The sequence below is a fragment of the Miniopterus natalensis genome, chromosome 16 (assembly GCF_054644295.1).
Source record: "Miniopterus natalensis isolate mMinNat1 chromosome 16, mMinNat1.hap1, whole genome shotgun sequence".
NCBI classification, from domain to species: domain Eukaryota; kingdom Metazoa; phylum Chordata; class Mammalia; order Chiroptera; family Miniopteridae; genus Miniopterus; species Miniopterus natalensis.
The window spans coordinates 38,279,083-38,293,724 of NC_142096.1; the positions used below are offsets into that span (position 1 = coordinate 38,279,083).

The 14,642-nt window shown below is 52.8% G+C and overlaps 1 protein-coding gene across 1 annotated transcript in view; it reads right to left on the bottom strand.

Annotated features, from left to right (window-relative positions):
- The window catches only part of KCNQ3 (potassium voltage-gated channel subfamily Q member 3), a 199,477-nt gene extending 192,312 nt beyond the window's left edge, over window positions 1–7,165 (bottom strand). Inside the window, exon 1 of the mRNA XM_087825206.1 lies at window positions 6,774–7,165. Within this exon, the coding sequence (XP_087681332.1) occupies window positions 6,774–7,150 (377 nt within the window). The 5' untranslated portion in view covers window positions 7,151–7,165. The remainder of the gene's footprint in view (window positions 1–6,773) is intronic.
- Window positions 7,166–14,642: the final 7,477 nt, after the last annotated feature.

The window sequence follows — 14,642 nt, forward strand, 5'->3', positions numbered from 1 at the left end:
TCAGCTGTCCTGCTGGTGACCTGTCGGACAATGCAGCCTCCCGTCTCCATGCCTTTTCCTGTCTTATCCCCCTCACCCTCCCCAATTTAACTTACTTTTCCAATTTTTCTTGGAGTCACCTCCTCAGTCATGCTCTCTCATTGGGAATGGTATGGCCTCCAAAGGGGCAAAATCGGTTATTGGGGGTGGGGTGAGGGGTGGGGGAAATCTTACATTTTCTATATCAAGCCCAGGCATAATTACAGCGCATAAAGAGAAACGGGGTATCTACAGTATTAAAATGTCATGGATGGGGCCACTGGGAGGAAATGTCTAAAAAGGCTCCCCAAGGACAAGATCATGAAAACAAGGCTGAGCAGCCCTGTGTTGAATGAAACACGTGCCCTGAGCTCCGTGCCTCACGCCCAATGTCAGCACTGTGCTGAGCACGTGTATGAATTACCTCACTCGATCCTTTCAACAACCTGTGAGGCAGGGAGCAGCAGGTCCATTCGTCAGGTGAGAAACTGGGATTAGAAGTAAAGTGACTTGTTGGAGACGGCAGAGCAAATCGGCATAACCTCAGGGTGAGGCTTCGGGTCCCTGGTAGCTGGCCTCCTGGCCACACCTTGGGAGAACCTTCTAGAGCACACGGCCCAACATGGCACAGGGAAATGACTCCATACATGTCAGTGACTGTTATTAATGAGAATATATCAGGTTTCCATAAATGGAACAGATGATGGTGCTGCCCCACAGGTGACACTACAAACAACCCAAATGGATACAAACATGTTATCAGTATTACGAAGGCTATGAATGGCCCAGCTCAGTGCTGAGCTCAATGGAGACCAGAGATTATTTCACCCGTCCCTTGGTAGAGGACTGGATGGGGAGCGGGCGGAGAAAAGGGGATCTGCGCCCTGGGAATTTCAGCAGGAAGAGAAACCCTCCAACAGAAGCCTGCGTGCGGACCCCTGACCAGCCCGCTTCTGACTTTACTCTCCTTTCTGTTCGTTTGATCCAGAGCCGAAGCCAGTCCTCAAGCTGTAGGCGAGAAAGCTCCACGGCGCAGAGCTGTGGGAGGCCCACGAGGGAAAGCGGGCATGGCCCAGTGGGGCCGCCTTGGAAGAAGAGCACGTGAGCCTGCACCCTCCCGTGGTTCCTACTGCCCTGGGCCTAGTTTCCTCTTCTCTAGAGCTCCTTCCAGCTCTGATGGCCTCTGGTTTTTGTAATCCACCGAGTGACTCCCAGTGCCGGGTCCATCAAAATCCCATAAAATGCCGTTAAGTAACTATCTGCTAAGTCTGATTCGACTTGCTGATTACTGAGGCCTGCTGGTTTCATTTCTTGGGCTGACATCACTACACGGAGAAGCATCTGTAGCCAATATCTGTGGGTGAGATAAAGCCCAAGCTGGGATTTTAGGAGCGGGCAGGACAGGGAGATAAGCTGTGCGATAGTGCTGAGAGATTTTCCACTGGCACAGAGGCCGCGGCTGGTGAGCAGATTCCCCTGCTCAGTAATTTCTAGTCACAGTGGATAATATTTCACCCTGTCCCCCTCAAAAGACATCCACAAGGCAGAGATGGACTTAAGCTGCTATGACAAGATGGCAGAGAATCGAAGGGGTCAATGCCAAAGAAACACTGAGCACAGCTGCCTGTTTGCAGATACGACACTGGCTTAGGAAAACCAGACTTGGTGATCTGTAAGACGCACCTGCTGTGACAGCCATTGTTACTAATACCTACAGAGCAGGTACCCTGGCGATGCTGCCCAAAGGGGGGATATAATAAACTGAAATGGCGTAAAACCTTGGTTCTCATTGAGATGTTGGTATGATATGCCCCAACTCGACTGGAACACTCTTACACGGCCCAGAGGATTCTGTATCTCTTGAAGGATGGAAAGGAGAGAAAGAAACAGAGATCCAAGCCCTGGGGTCTTCAGCATAGACAGAGCCCACAGGACGCAGCCAAGCAGAGCCCACTGCATAAGTATTTACTTGTGTTCATTTGTAAACTACATGCAAGAAGCCATCTTGTTCCTGAGTTATAACCCAGTTTGTTTTCTCAAGGAAACATTTCAAGCAAACTCCTCTGTCTTTTCCATGACAACAGGTTGGACGGGATCTGAATGGCATTCTATGACCCCTGCAAAACTAGAAGTGGCCTGCACCTTGCTGTTGACTTCAGTCTTGTCATCTCCAAATCGTTCTCCTTAACACAGGAGGCTTAACAGTGCCTTCCCCTGTCTGCAGGCCTTGGTTCCTCATTCGCATTCTATCATTGCATTGGCCAGGCTCTTTCAATTTCATTGTTTCAAGTCTCTCTATCTGGAAGAATTATGGCTCATCTCCCCCATGGCCTGGCACAAGGCTTGCCACTGGACTCAGCATGTGTGGCCTTGAAATGAATGCACTTTTCTACTGTGTGCCTGTCATGACCTGGACAAAGCTCAAGGCAGAGAGGAACTTTGATATGTGGTTTATATAGAATCCATGAATCTAAGAAAGTGTGTTCATTGTGTATATGCACCACCTTTTCTTTGTCCAACCGTCTATCTGTGGGCACTTAGGTCGCTTCCATATCTTGTCTAGTATAAATAACACTGCAATGAACACAGAGGTGCATATATCTTTTTCATTTACTGTTTGGATTTCTTCAGAGAAGTACCCAGAAGTAGAATTGCTGGGTCATATGGTAGTTCTACTTTAATTTTTTTAGGAACCTCCATACTGCTTTCCACAGTGGCTGCACCAATTTACATTCCCATCAACCCTGCACAAGGCTCCTTTTTCTCTTCATCTTTGCCAGCACCCACCTCTTGTCTTTTTGAGAAGAGCCATTCTAAGAGGTATGAAGTGATATCTCATTGTGGTTTTAATTTGCATCTCTCTGATGATTAGTGATCGTGAGCACCTTTCCATTCGCCTGTTGACCATTTGTTTACCTTTTTCAAAAAGTGTCTAATCAGGTCCTTTTCCCTTCCGTTTTAATCAGGTTATTTGTTTTCTTGCTATTGAGTTGCATGAGTTCCTTATATATTTTGGATAGTAACCCTTTGTCAAACATCTGGTTATAGCAAAACAAAAGGCAATTCATGGGTAGTTCTTGTGATTGCTTCCCCTTGGTCTGTCGAGAGGTGAGTGACTTATTACACCCAATCGGCCATGCGAAGGTGGTCAGTCAGGGCAGGGGGTCTGTGCAGAGCCAACCCAGCAACAGAGTCAAAGTGAGGCCAGCATTTCACCACCAAACGGTCAATAGGGGGAGTCCCTATACAATGCCAGGCAGCACAGTGGGCAGCAGGTATGATTTAAGGAGAGCCCATTTGAAATCAACTAACAAATAAATATTGATGTTGGGCTAATTCCATTCATATACACTATTTTCTTTAAGTCTAAAAACCACCCTGTGTCAGGAGGCAGCATTAACATGCCCAATAACAGGTCATCCTCAACTTGGCTCATGCAAAGTCACAGATTTTAAGGCAGAGGCCAGATGGGAACTCCAAGTCCAGCACACTTCCCTTCAGAATCCTTTTCAGCCATAAGGCTAAGAAAGCAGAGACGTGACCAGACTTCCTGGGCTCCAAGCATAGTCTCCCTCCTTTTTCCCCTCCCCAAAGTCCATTGTAAGGCTTCTGAGAGCTATCCTTCTCGTTAAAACCCCACGGTGCTGACCTTGGCTGCTTAGTATTGTTGCTATTGTTATGCTAATAAGAAAGCCGGATGGAACTTAGTCTTAGTGAACCTGGGAGGGTTCTCAGGCCAATCCACTCAGTAAAGACTCGCTGAGTAACCACCAGGGGCCCCGCAGCCTGCTGGGGACTGAGGATGCTAGAGAACAACACAGCCCCTACCCCCAAGCAGCCCTTAGTTCAGTGGGGAAGGTGAGCAGGCAGGTGGGCCCAGTGCAATATGCAAGATCCCAGGGCTGGGAGGCTGCAGCAAGGGGGCAATTCTAGCTCAGTCCAGAGGATCAGGGAAGGGCTCCTCCCAGAGGAGGTGACACCAGAGCTGGGCCAAGTGAGTGGCCAGGAGAAAGTAGGGGAGGGGCGTTTAAGGCACAGGAAACAGTGTCAGGGTAGAGGCGCCTTTGACTTCCACATTTGCTGTATTCTACCTTTAGCACAGAGGGGAAAAAAATCGCATCTCATGGGTCTGGTTCATTTAAAAAAGAAAAAAATCATGCACTAAGCAGTGAACCCACGGTCAGCCCAATTTCCTGGCCCCTCACTCCATTAGCCACAGCCCAGAACAGGATAATGGATGGTTCGAAGCACGAATTTCAGTGCCTTGCAAAATCCTGAATCATCAATGGAAGGTTCAATTTCGTTCGCTTGACTGGGCTTCCTCCTAAGCTGGAGGAAGGATGCACGATGCACCCACTAACTACGGATGCTGCAAAACCAGGAGCTCAAACCCAACCCAAACGGGGCTTTCCACAGGACTCCCACCTAACCAGAATCCTCATTCCCACCCCGCCCCAGCACATCCCACATTCCCTAATTCTCACCAGCCCCTCTCTTGATTCTAAATTCCATTTCTAGCCATTTGCCAACTGGGAGCTGGGAGGGGGAGACAGAGGCATTACTAAGAGCCCTGTGATACCAATGGGGCCAGGGGCACCTAGTGACACCTAGTGAAATACCAGGAGTCCTGCCATTGTTGGCAGAAGGTCAGAACCGGATCCAGGCTCAGAAACGGAGCTGACCCACTGCATTCAGACGTGAGCTCCAGAACCACTGGCTGTGGGATCTTGAGCAGGTGGAAGTTTTCATACCCTCATCTACTAATGCAGATAATAATTCCTGCCTTATAGGTCCATGGTGACAATTAAAGGTACCTGGCTAGGTATTCAACCCTTCCTTCTCCTATAGTCCTAAGTTTTCCCGGCTCCTGCTGGGAGACTGAGGCTACACGTGTTGGCATTCTCAAACCTGCTTCTGCGTGATGGATAATTCTAGAGACGGAGCACTGAGGCTCTGGCAACCACGTGCCTTAGCTATCCCTTCCCCAGACTGGGCAGGGCAGGGCTGGGGTGCTGGCTGGAAAAGGCGGGAGAAGAAAAACCAAGCCCACAAGCTCCAGTGGGACCTGAGGTTACGAAGTCAGCCAATACGTCCTGAACCCCACGTATGTGCAAAAGAGCACGTGAGTCTGTGTATGTTTGTGTGCACTCAAATAACTTTTGTGCCTTTTTATCACATATTCCAGTATTAACTTCAGTTCAATTTACCTAAATCCAGTGCTGGAGACAGAGAGATGAATGCATTTTTAATCCTTTTTTACCACCTGAAGAAAGCAAATGGAAAAGCAACAACCGCTAGCGCTTCTCTCCGCCACTAACACCTGCAAATACATGAGGACGCCAAAGGCTGGACCACCCCAAACCCCCGCTCCTGGCCGCACGCCCTCTCCCTCCCGCTGGGCTTTCCCTTTCCAGGGAGGCCCCGTCCAGGCTTCAGTAACCTCTCAAAAGAAACCTGTTGCCAGCTCAGAGGTTCCGTGCCCAAGTCCCCACCTGGTGGCCAAGTCTGGAAAAGCTTTCCAACCAAGGAAGATTGGCAGGTAGTGTAACATCAAGGCTTCCTAACTCCCTGCGGCCCATCAGTCACCGAGGAGGGCAGAGAGGATATCCAAAGCTACAGGCATAAGAAAGGTCAAGGTCGTGGCCAGTTCTGCACCCAAACCCTGGGAAGGTGCAGCCTCTTAAGAAGCAGCCACCAGGATGACTAAGCCACAGACAGGAGGCAAGGGGTAAGTGAAGTGCCCTGCAGCCCTGAGGTGCGAGCTGACAGCCCTGACTCCCCTCCTTCCGGAGGAGCCACCACTACGGTCCTCTCCTTCTTCTCAAATACCGGGGGGACTTTCTATCCAGAGCGCCGGGTGCAGAGGGGAGTTCCACCTCCCTCTGGCCACGCATTCACCTCCTCACTAGCAGGGAGACTCTTTCTAGGGGAAGAGTGCCTGGGGGCAAACTTCCAGCCTAAGCCCCTTCCCCCCACCCCCACCCCTTTTCCTGCCCAGCCAAAGCAAGAGAAATGGCAGCAGTTGAAGCTGAGGGCATCTCAGGACCAAGTCAGGCAGGCAGTTCAGCCAAAACAATCCCCCAGGGCCCTCCCCTCCTGGCATTGTTAAGCCCCAGCCTCCCAGTCTAGGCTAGAGCCTGAGATACACACTCTTTCCTCCTCTCTCTCATTAACGTCCCTAAAAGGAGCCCAAAGACGTGCATTTTGACCAGCCCAAGTCCCCAATCAGAGCAACAGCAGGACCTCTGCTATACCAGGATGGAGCCCTAAGAAAGGGAGCACAAGCAAGCAAGCAACACACACACACACACACGCACACACACACACACACACCCCACTGTGGGCAACTCCCATCCCCAACTCCAGGATGTATCATCCAAACTCAGGAGAGATCCCAAGAGAAGGGACCCGCCCCAAGCAGAAGCCCAGCGCGAAAGGGAGGGTCCGCTTTATCCTGCTCAGCCTCCACATTAGTCGGGAAAACCACAGAATTCTTTCAAGCTTGGATACCAGCATCCGGAGAAGGTGCCACAAATGCGCACCCGCGCGCACACACATCCAGTCTCCAAATCGTGTGAGGAAACGCGCTTGGACCTTTTAAGCCTTGGGCTCCAACGCCCGGAGGCCGGGCGGCTGACGCACAGACCTGCCCAGCAGAGACGCGCCGAGCGCAGGCTGGCCTCCGAGCCAGTGCACAGCCCCGAGCCCCCCGCCCCCGCCTGCGCCGCGCGGCGCCCGGAGCGCCCGGTACTCACACGAGCGCGTGGTAGAGCAGCGCCCAGCCCCGCGGCCTCTCCAGGGCGTCGTAGATCAAAGTTTGGACGCGCCGGTACCGGGCGTTGTTCCTCTTCACCGGGCGGCTCAGGGGGGTCTTGGCCAGGAGCCCGATGCCCTGGGGGGTCCTCCGCAGGCCCTCGTCGCGGCCGCCGCCCTCCAGGAGCAGGGTCCCGTCTCGGTCGGCCCCGGCCCCGAGCGCCAAGGTGACTTGCTCCAGCTCGCCGGGCGCCGGCCCCGCTTTCCGCGCCTCGTCGCCCGCCGCCGCCCCTCCCGCGGGGTTAGCGGCCCCGCCGCCTCCGCCGCCCGCGCCGCCGCCGCCCGCCGCCCCGGCCGCCCTGCGCGCCTTGAGCCCCATCGGCCTCGCCCCCGCCGGCCGCTTCGCCTTCTCCGCTGCTGCTTCGGGAAGAAGGGGCGCTCGGGGTGCGTGGACGAGGCGGCGGCGGCGGCTGCAAGCCCGGGAACTCCAATGCCATGATCCGCGCGCCCCTCCCCACCCACTGCCCCAAAAGCAGGCAAAGGCGGGCCCCCCGGGTATCAGGGGAGGCCGGGCGAGGGGAAAGCGGGTCACATCCCGCGCGGGTCAGCCGCGGGACCCCGGGGCGCAGGCGGGGGGCTGCGGGGAGCGGGCGAGGGCGCGCGAGGCTGGCGCGGAGGCGCTAGGGCGCGCGGCGGCGGGAGCCTGGCACCGGCGCTCCCGGGCGGCGGCGGCGGCGGCGGCACCCAGGCCGGCGAGCCCGAGACAGCATCGCAGTTTATTTACAAGCCCGGTGCCAGCCGCCCGCCCGCCCGCCACACGCGCCGCCGCCGCCTCCTCCCTCCTCCGCGCTCCCACCGCACCCCTCCTGCCGGCCTCAGCCTCAGCCTCAGCCTCAGCCTCAGCCTCAGCCTCAGCCTCAGCCCCGCGCCAGCAGCCGCCAGCCTGCGAGCGAGCGCACAGCCTCCCGCCCGCCCTCGCGGGGTGGGGCCGCATCGTCCCGCCCGCCGGCGCCCCGCCCTCCCGCAGCCCCCCGCCCTGCGCGCCCCGCGGGCTCGGGACCGCCTGGGCCGCTGCGGCGCGGGGCTCCCCGCGCTTCCGTGGGCGTCGGGCTTTCCCCGGGCGGGGCAGAGGCAAAGGGAGGGGAGCTGGGAGGGGGTCTCTCTGCCTTCCCCAGGCCACTGCAGCCTTACGTTTTCTCGCCACCACCCCCCCCACCACCACCCGGTTTCTGGGCTTCGGAAGTAAAAGCCAAGTTGCTGGGTTTGGCCAAGGCCAGGGGGAGAGCGCCCCCGCTGCGGGCAGCCGCGGGCTCCCAGCTCCCTCGGGCTCGGGGCGCGCGGTGCTGGTGGACGGCGCGCGCTCGCCTCCCCGGGCCCCTGGACAGCAGCACCTCCGCCGGCCGGGGCGAACGGGCTGGAGAGATGAAGAGCTCGGAATGCGAATCCGAGTTTCTTGCTTTGCCCCTAACTTGGGCCCCGGCCAGCCAGTCCCCGTCTCGCCCGAGCTTCTGTTCTCATTCATAGAATCACTGCCAAGCCCGCAGGAGGGAGCTTCCACCTGCGGGGCGGTGATCCCCGACCACCGCGGGTCCCCGCGCTCCTGCAGGTTGCCTTCCAGGGAGGGCTGGAAGACAGACCAGCCGCATAATTTCCAATACGAGTAAATGCTGTGAGGAAAGCAGATAGGGTGCTGTGCTAGAAGTGGGGGCTTCTTAGTATCGGTCTGTCCTAAGAGGGCCTCATGACAGAGGTGACATTTTGAGGTGAGGCCTAAAAGACAAGCTGGACCAAGGATGTAAATGTCCAGAAGAGCCTTCCTGTCCGGGGATGGCAAGGGCACAGGTGAGTGAGGTGTGGCTTGAGCTTATGGAACACTGGGGAGCAGAGGGAGGGGATGCACATTTGGGAGGACTGGATCTTGTAAACCATGGGCAGAGAATTTGAGGGTCCTGCGCTTGGATCCTAACTCCCTGCTCCCTCCCTCCCAGCACAGCCACCAAGGTGGATTCCTCTACTGCAGGAATGGGAGAAACCCTCCATTCCTGTGGTACAGACAGGGACCTCCTTTGCTCCCACTCTCTCTCTCCTGTCTGCTGGCTTGAGTGGAGGGGAGGGGCTGTGAGCAAGGCCAAGCCAAGAATCCATCCCTGGAATATAAGAAAAGAGTGGTCAGAGGCCTGGCATGGGATGCCAGCTCTGGATTTGCCTGGAGGAGTTGGCCAAGGAAGGTAAAAGAGTGAAGGAAAGGAGAGGGGAGGGGAGGGAGGAGTAGGGGGAAGGAACAGAGGAGGGAAGGAGGGATGGGGAAGGGGAGAGGGGCAAACCTCAGCAGTTTCATAGCCAAGAAGAAGGGAGTTTCAGAAAGGGAGTTAAAAACTATACTACAAGACTGAAACCATTAAAATGGGGTCATATTGGCCCAAAAATAAATTGCTCCATGCAACAGAATAGCTTGCTCAGAAAGTGACTGAGAACTTAATAAAATAGGGAGAGCAATAACCACCCAATGGAGAAAGGTTATCCATTGGTCAGCAGGCTGCTGGATGGGTTTTGTGAGGACTACATGAAATAGGTAGCACAGTGCTCCAGGCCCAGCAGGACCCTGTAAACGTTTATGAATAGATTAATGCTCAGCAATGAGCTGGAACATAGTAAGTCAGTGCAAACTCCAGAAGGGAGCAAAAGCCCAGAGAAAGGGAATCAGCTGGGTTTGAAAAGCTCCCAGTAGAAGCTGGGCACCCCAAAGCACGCTCCTCAACTTTTGTTAGCCCTCCACTCCGGAAAAAAACAACACGTACATGTACTTTCTGTCCCAGCCCAATCCCACTCCCTAGGGAGCAATTCTGCCCTTCACATTTGAGGACCATTTCTAAAGTTGTCCTTTCCCCTCAACCCATTCCTGGGTTACTTATTTATTATATTTATCATATTTGCATTTTGTTTACTTGTTTCCTATTTTCTCACTACCAAGAGCCAGGACTCAGCAGCCTATCCCCGAAGCCTGGAAGAGTACCTGTTACGTAGGAGACTTGCAGTCCTGTTCACAGCATGAGTAAGTGGTGAAGAAATGAGTGCAGGTTGGAAAAACCTGGGAACAAGGCCCAGCGCACGAGGAAGCACTCCCTTTGCTTGTGTGTGAGATTTTGGCTTTGTCTTTTAGCGTTGTGGAAGCCTTTATTCTTAGGAAGTTTTAGTACTTGTTGCAACTTAAGTAGCGCGGTGACAAAAACATTTTGACAGAACTTAAAAAGCCTCACTAGATAAGCATCAAAGACGAGTCAAGGACCACAGAATGAAGACAGGGGAATTCATTACTGTGCAATTTATGGAAAGTTCAGATTTGCAGAATGGTAGTTTGGACCCTTGGGCACACGAAGAGGCTTCTATTTTGATGAGAGCCACAGACTGTCAAATATTAATGTTTTAAGATCAAGTGCAGGGGCGATTTTCATGCCTCCCATAAAGGGTGAGGTAAAGTCAATATCAAATTCATAGCCATGATCCAATTAAATCCAACGATAGGGAAACTGCCAGTGTTGTTTGGAAACTGATTTGCGTCAGTGGTTTTATAATCCAATAGAGAAAGTTGTTCAGATGAGGGGGTTAGAAATGTCATGAAAAACAGGCTACACTCTGAGTGCCATTTGGGAGACTATGATATCACAGCGCTCTACAGTGCAGATTCCAGCTAAAGGAATTCAAACATCCTATATCCCATTGGAAGGAGCCTTCTTTGAGGTCTGAAGTCCCTGGGAGCCTCAGGTACCAACTGGGTATGGTACCAAGACAGAGTTCAGTGACAGGGTAGGCACAAGGGTCAGGCTGGGGGCAGGGTACAGCCCCTGCAGCATGCCTGACCTACAAACAGCAGAGACCAAAGGGGAGCCCCCAATGTCACACCTGCCCAGGGGGTCCAGCCAGTCACCTGATGGCAGGTTGGTTTCATTGGGCCTTCTGATCCTGGTTGAGGGGGAAGGGGTTTGTCCTCCCTGGAACGGACACATCACCTAGATACAAGACTGCCTCCCCTGCCCACGATGCTCTGCCAACATCACCATCCATGGACTTCAAAGTACCTTTGAATTCAAATAAGCCTACTTCTGGTCAAATAATGTAAAAATTCTTGCTGTGCCCCTGGTTAGACACCTACCTCTGGGAGGAGCCAGCGAGACAGGTCTTGGCTTTTTAGGAGGAAACAAGGCAGGCTCCAATTTGGGGTCTTGCAACAGTCCAGGAGGAAATATGTTTGGAAAGGAAGGACCCCACACTTCCCCTATATGTATTTTTCACTCTCAAAAACCCAACTACTACAAATCCTCAGGTTTGCTGCCCTCTTCCCTCCCTCTGTGCCTTTGCTTTGTGCCTTTCTCCTAGACCTCATCTCACTCTACTTTAGGGCAGCTGAACTCCTGCTCCCCTGCAGGTGAGAAGCCTTCCTGGGAATGAACAAGAGGAGAGAGGCAGCCCAGCCAGTGTGGCTCAGCGGTTGAGCATAGACCAGTGAACCTGGAGGTCAGGGTTCGATTCCCAGTCAGGGCACATGCCCGGGTTGCAGGCTCAACCTCCAGTAGGGGGCATGCAAGAGTCAGCCCATCGATGATGCTCTCTTATCATTGATGTTTCTATCTCTCTCTCCCTCTCCCTTCCTCTCTCTGAAATCAATAAAAACATATTTTTAAAAAAAAAAAAAAAGAGACTCAAAAGGAAGCCCTTGCACATGTCACCCATAGGATGAGGTCTGAAGCTAGACCCTGACCCAAATTCTAGTCCTGGTTCTGTGACTTTCATCTAATGACCTTGGGCAATTTTCTAGAGTCGTATCTAGCCTCACTTACGTCATCTATAAAATGAGATTGTATTTCCTACCCTCCCTGCCTCCGACCTGGCCTGAGCACCATTCAGAGATCCACGCTGAGGCAGAGCTTTGCAGCCTGGGATGTACTGTGCACATTCACTACATTACTCGAAGGCGTCTGGACGTGACTGTGGCAGGCGCTCCACTCAGGCGTGATGGGGAGTGAATGAGCTGCGAGCCAAATGGCGCTCACCTTCACTCCAGATGGCAGTGATTAAAGGACTGCGCTCAGCCTGCTCTCAGTGGGAAAGAGTATTGCTCCGCCCTGCCTCACATTTGCAATTCTTACATTAACCTTTACATTTATTTTGCATGTTTCTTAATGTCATTTTGTCTTTTTCTTTTAAGCGGTTATATTAGGTAAATATTCAATTCATCCGTTTCATGAACTCATTCATTCAGCTTTTCAGCGAGCGTTACTGATTGCCTGTTTCATACATTTGCTCGCTCGCTCTCTCTCTGTGGGAAACAGGAGGAAAAAGAAAAGAAAATTGAGTAATTGATCCCATATTTACTTGAAAAGATGAGATAAACAACGCAAAACAATTTACTTATCTCTGTTGTCACTGCCTGTCAGTGGCCTGGGTCAATCATGATAGATGCTCACTATCATCATCATTACTTACATTTATTGAGTGCTTACTGTATGCCTGGCACTGGGCTAAGTGCTTTATATTTATAGGTTTAATCCTAACAACAAAGTTATGAGATAGGTATTGTGGTTATTGCTCTCTGTGTTAACCGTGATGAATTGACCCTTAAAGAGGTTAAGTACCCTGTTCAAGGTTACATGGCTAAGAAATGACAGTCTCAGGAGTCTAACTCAGGTTACCTATCTCTCAGTCTATGCTTTTTAATCCCTAAGTCATATTCCTTGCTGAGAATGCTGTTCCGGGTGGAAGTTTCCACATACACAAAGGCTTAGAGTCATGGCAGAATCCTGGGCAAGAGGTTCAGGAGGCTGGAGACAAGCGTGAATGGAGCAGGGGTCCGTGGGGCAGGCTTGCCTGTGGACCAGGCTTACAGACTCGGGAGCTGACCACAAGGTGCTTTAAGCACAGCCTGATGCGTCCCCAGGTGGCTTCAGGAGGGGCTTTCTGATGACCCTGTGGAAGAGAGGTTGGGAGTGGGAGAGACTAAATTCTAGGAGAGCAGTTATAAGGCTGTAGGCGCAGCCCATCTGGGAGCTGCTGAGGCCCAGAAGGAAAGTGGTGGCAGGTCTTAGAGAAGGGGGAGGGGAGTGGTTGCAAAAGGTATTCAGGAAGGAGAGTCCCCAAGATTTGGTATCTGGAAAGGGGAGGGCTGGATCATGGGTCACTTGGCATCTAGGATGCAGGTACAGACCCTCCCAATCTCCGAGCCTCCCTGTGGGTCCCTTGCTAAGCTGAGCATCCCTCCTCTGGCTACAGTAATTGGCTCCCTGGGCAGTCTGTTCCTTTCTTTCCATCAAATTAAGTTCCTTCTCTTTGGGGGCTTGATTGTTAAAACGCCCTGTTTGCTCATGCCATTTACATATTCCAATTACCCACCCCGTTTCTGCTAATGAGCCTTTGTACCTGCCTTCAAAAGCCTCTGGCCTGGAGCCTGCTTGTGCAAGAGGGCTTGGTGCAAAGTGCAAGGACACTATTCACAAGGAGCACAGGGCATTTTCTCACCTGCTCCTAGTCCTGCTGGACTGGACCTTTGTTCCCCATTGCTCGCCCCCACAGACAGCCATGCTCCATTCACCCAGGAGACGAGAAGAAAAGCTCCATGGCCTCTGGCGAGGCGCTCGTACTGAGCTCATAAAACACCCATTGTGCCCTCAGAGCCCATTAAGTCCAAGGTCTCCCTCATTTCCATCCCCGATTCTTTGCAGAGGGGAAGCTGATGCCTGGGTGCTAAGTAACCGGACAGAGGATTATGGGTAGCTGCACAGTGACGCCGAGGGGGAGCGCTCAGGCTTCAGTCTGCTCGGGCAGGGACGCTGTCCCTGAAAGTGCTCGGTGTTCGACCCCGGACAGGTTAAATAACCAGTCTCAGCCTCACCCTCACGTGGAAAATAAGAAGAATAACAATGACCTTGAGGGGATGTTCCAGGAGAGAGAGTTAACGTTTGTAAACCTTTGGCACTTAATACTGATATGCCATGAATACTAACATATTAATTATAATACTTGTTATTGCTATGATATCCAAATTAGAAGAGAGCTTTGAGGCTTCAGGTCCAGTGCTGGGCCATCTGTGGTGACCGTGACCCCATTTTAACCCAGTCCACATAATCTGATACACACACCGCCAACTGAAGCAGTGCCTCCCGCCCATGATGATACCTTCCCATAGCTGCTGTTCCATATTTTATAAAGTGCTGACTTCAGCCTGTTTGTTTGCTGGCACTGCCAAAAAACAACAAAACAGCGACCAAAAAAACAAAAAAAACCACCACAGACTGAGTGGCTTAAACCGCAGAAGTGGGTTTTCTCACAGTGCCAGAAGCCAGCAGTTCAAGACCAAGTTGCCCGCAGGGCTGGTTTCCCGAGTCCTCTCTCCCTGGCTGGCAGGCCAGGCGCCTTCTCCTTCCTTCCTCACGCGGCCTTCCCTCTGTGCGTGCCCACTCCTGGGCGCTCTTTGTGAGTCCAAATGTCCTCTTCTTAAAAGCACACCAGTCAGAGTGGAGTAGGGACCATCCTAACAGCCTCATTTTGACTTAATTACCTCTTTAAGGGCGTCACCTCCAAACACAGTCACGTCCTGAACTACTGGAGGTTAGGGCACCGACATGGGAACTGGGGGAGGGCACAACTAGCTGAGCCCACAGCATGAACCCTCTCAGCGATTTCACATTCCACCAAGGCGTTGTGAACCTAGCCCATAAAATGTCAACCCAGTTCAATCTATAGCCAAGTCCTTTGTTTTCCGCTTGAATATCTCCAACCCGTTGCCTCCCAAAGAATCTGATTGTTAGAGAACCAAGACACTCACCGCTTACTGAGTCCATGTGCGGCCAAGCCCTGTGCTAGGCACCTGTCCTCTGCCT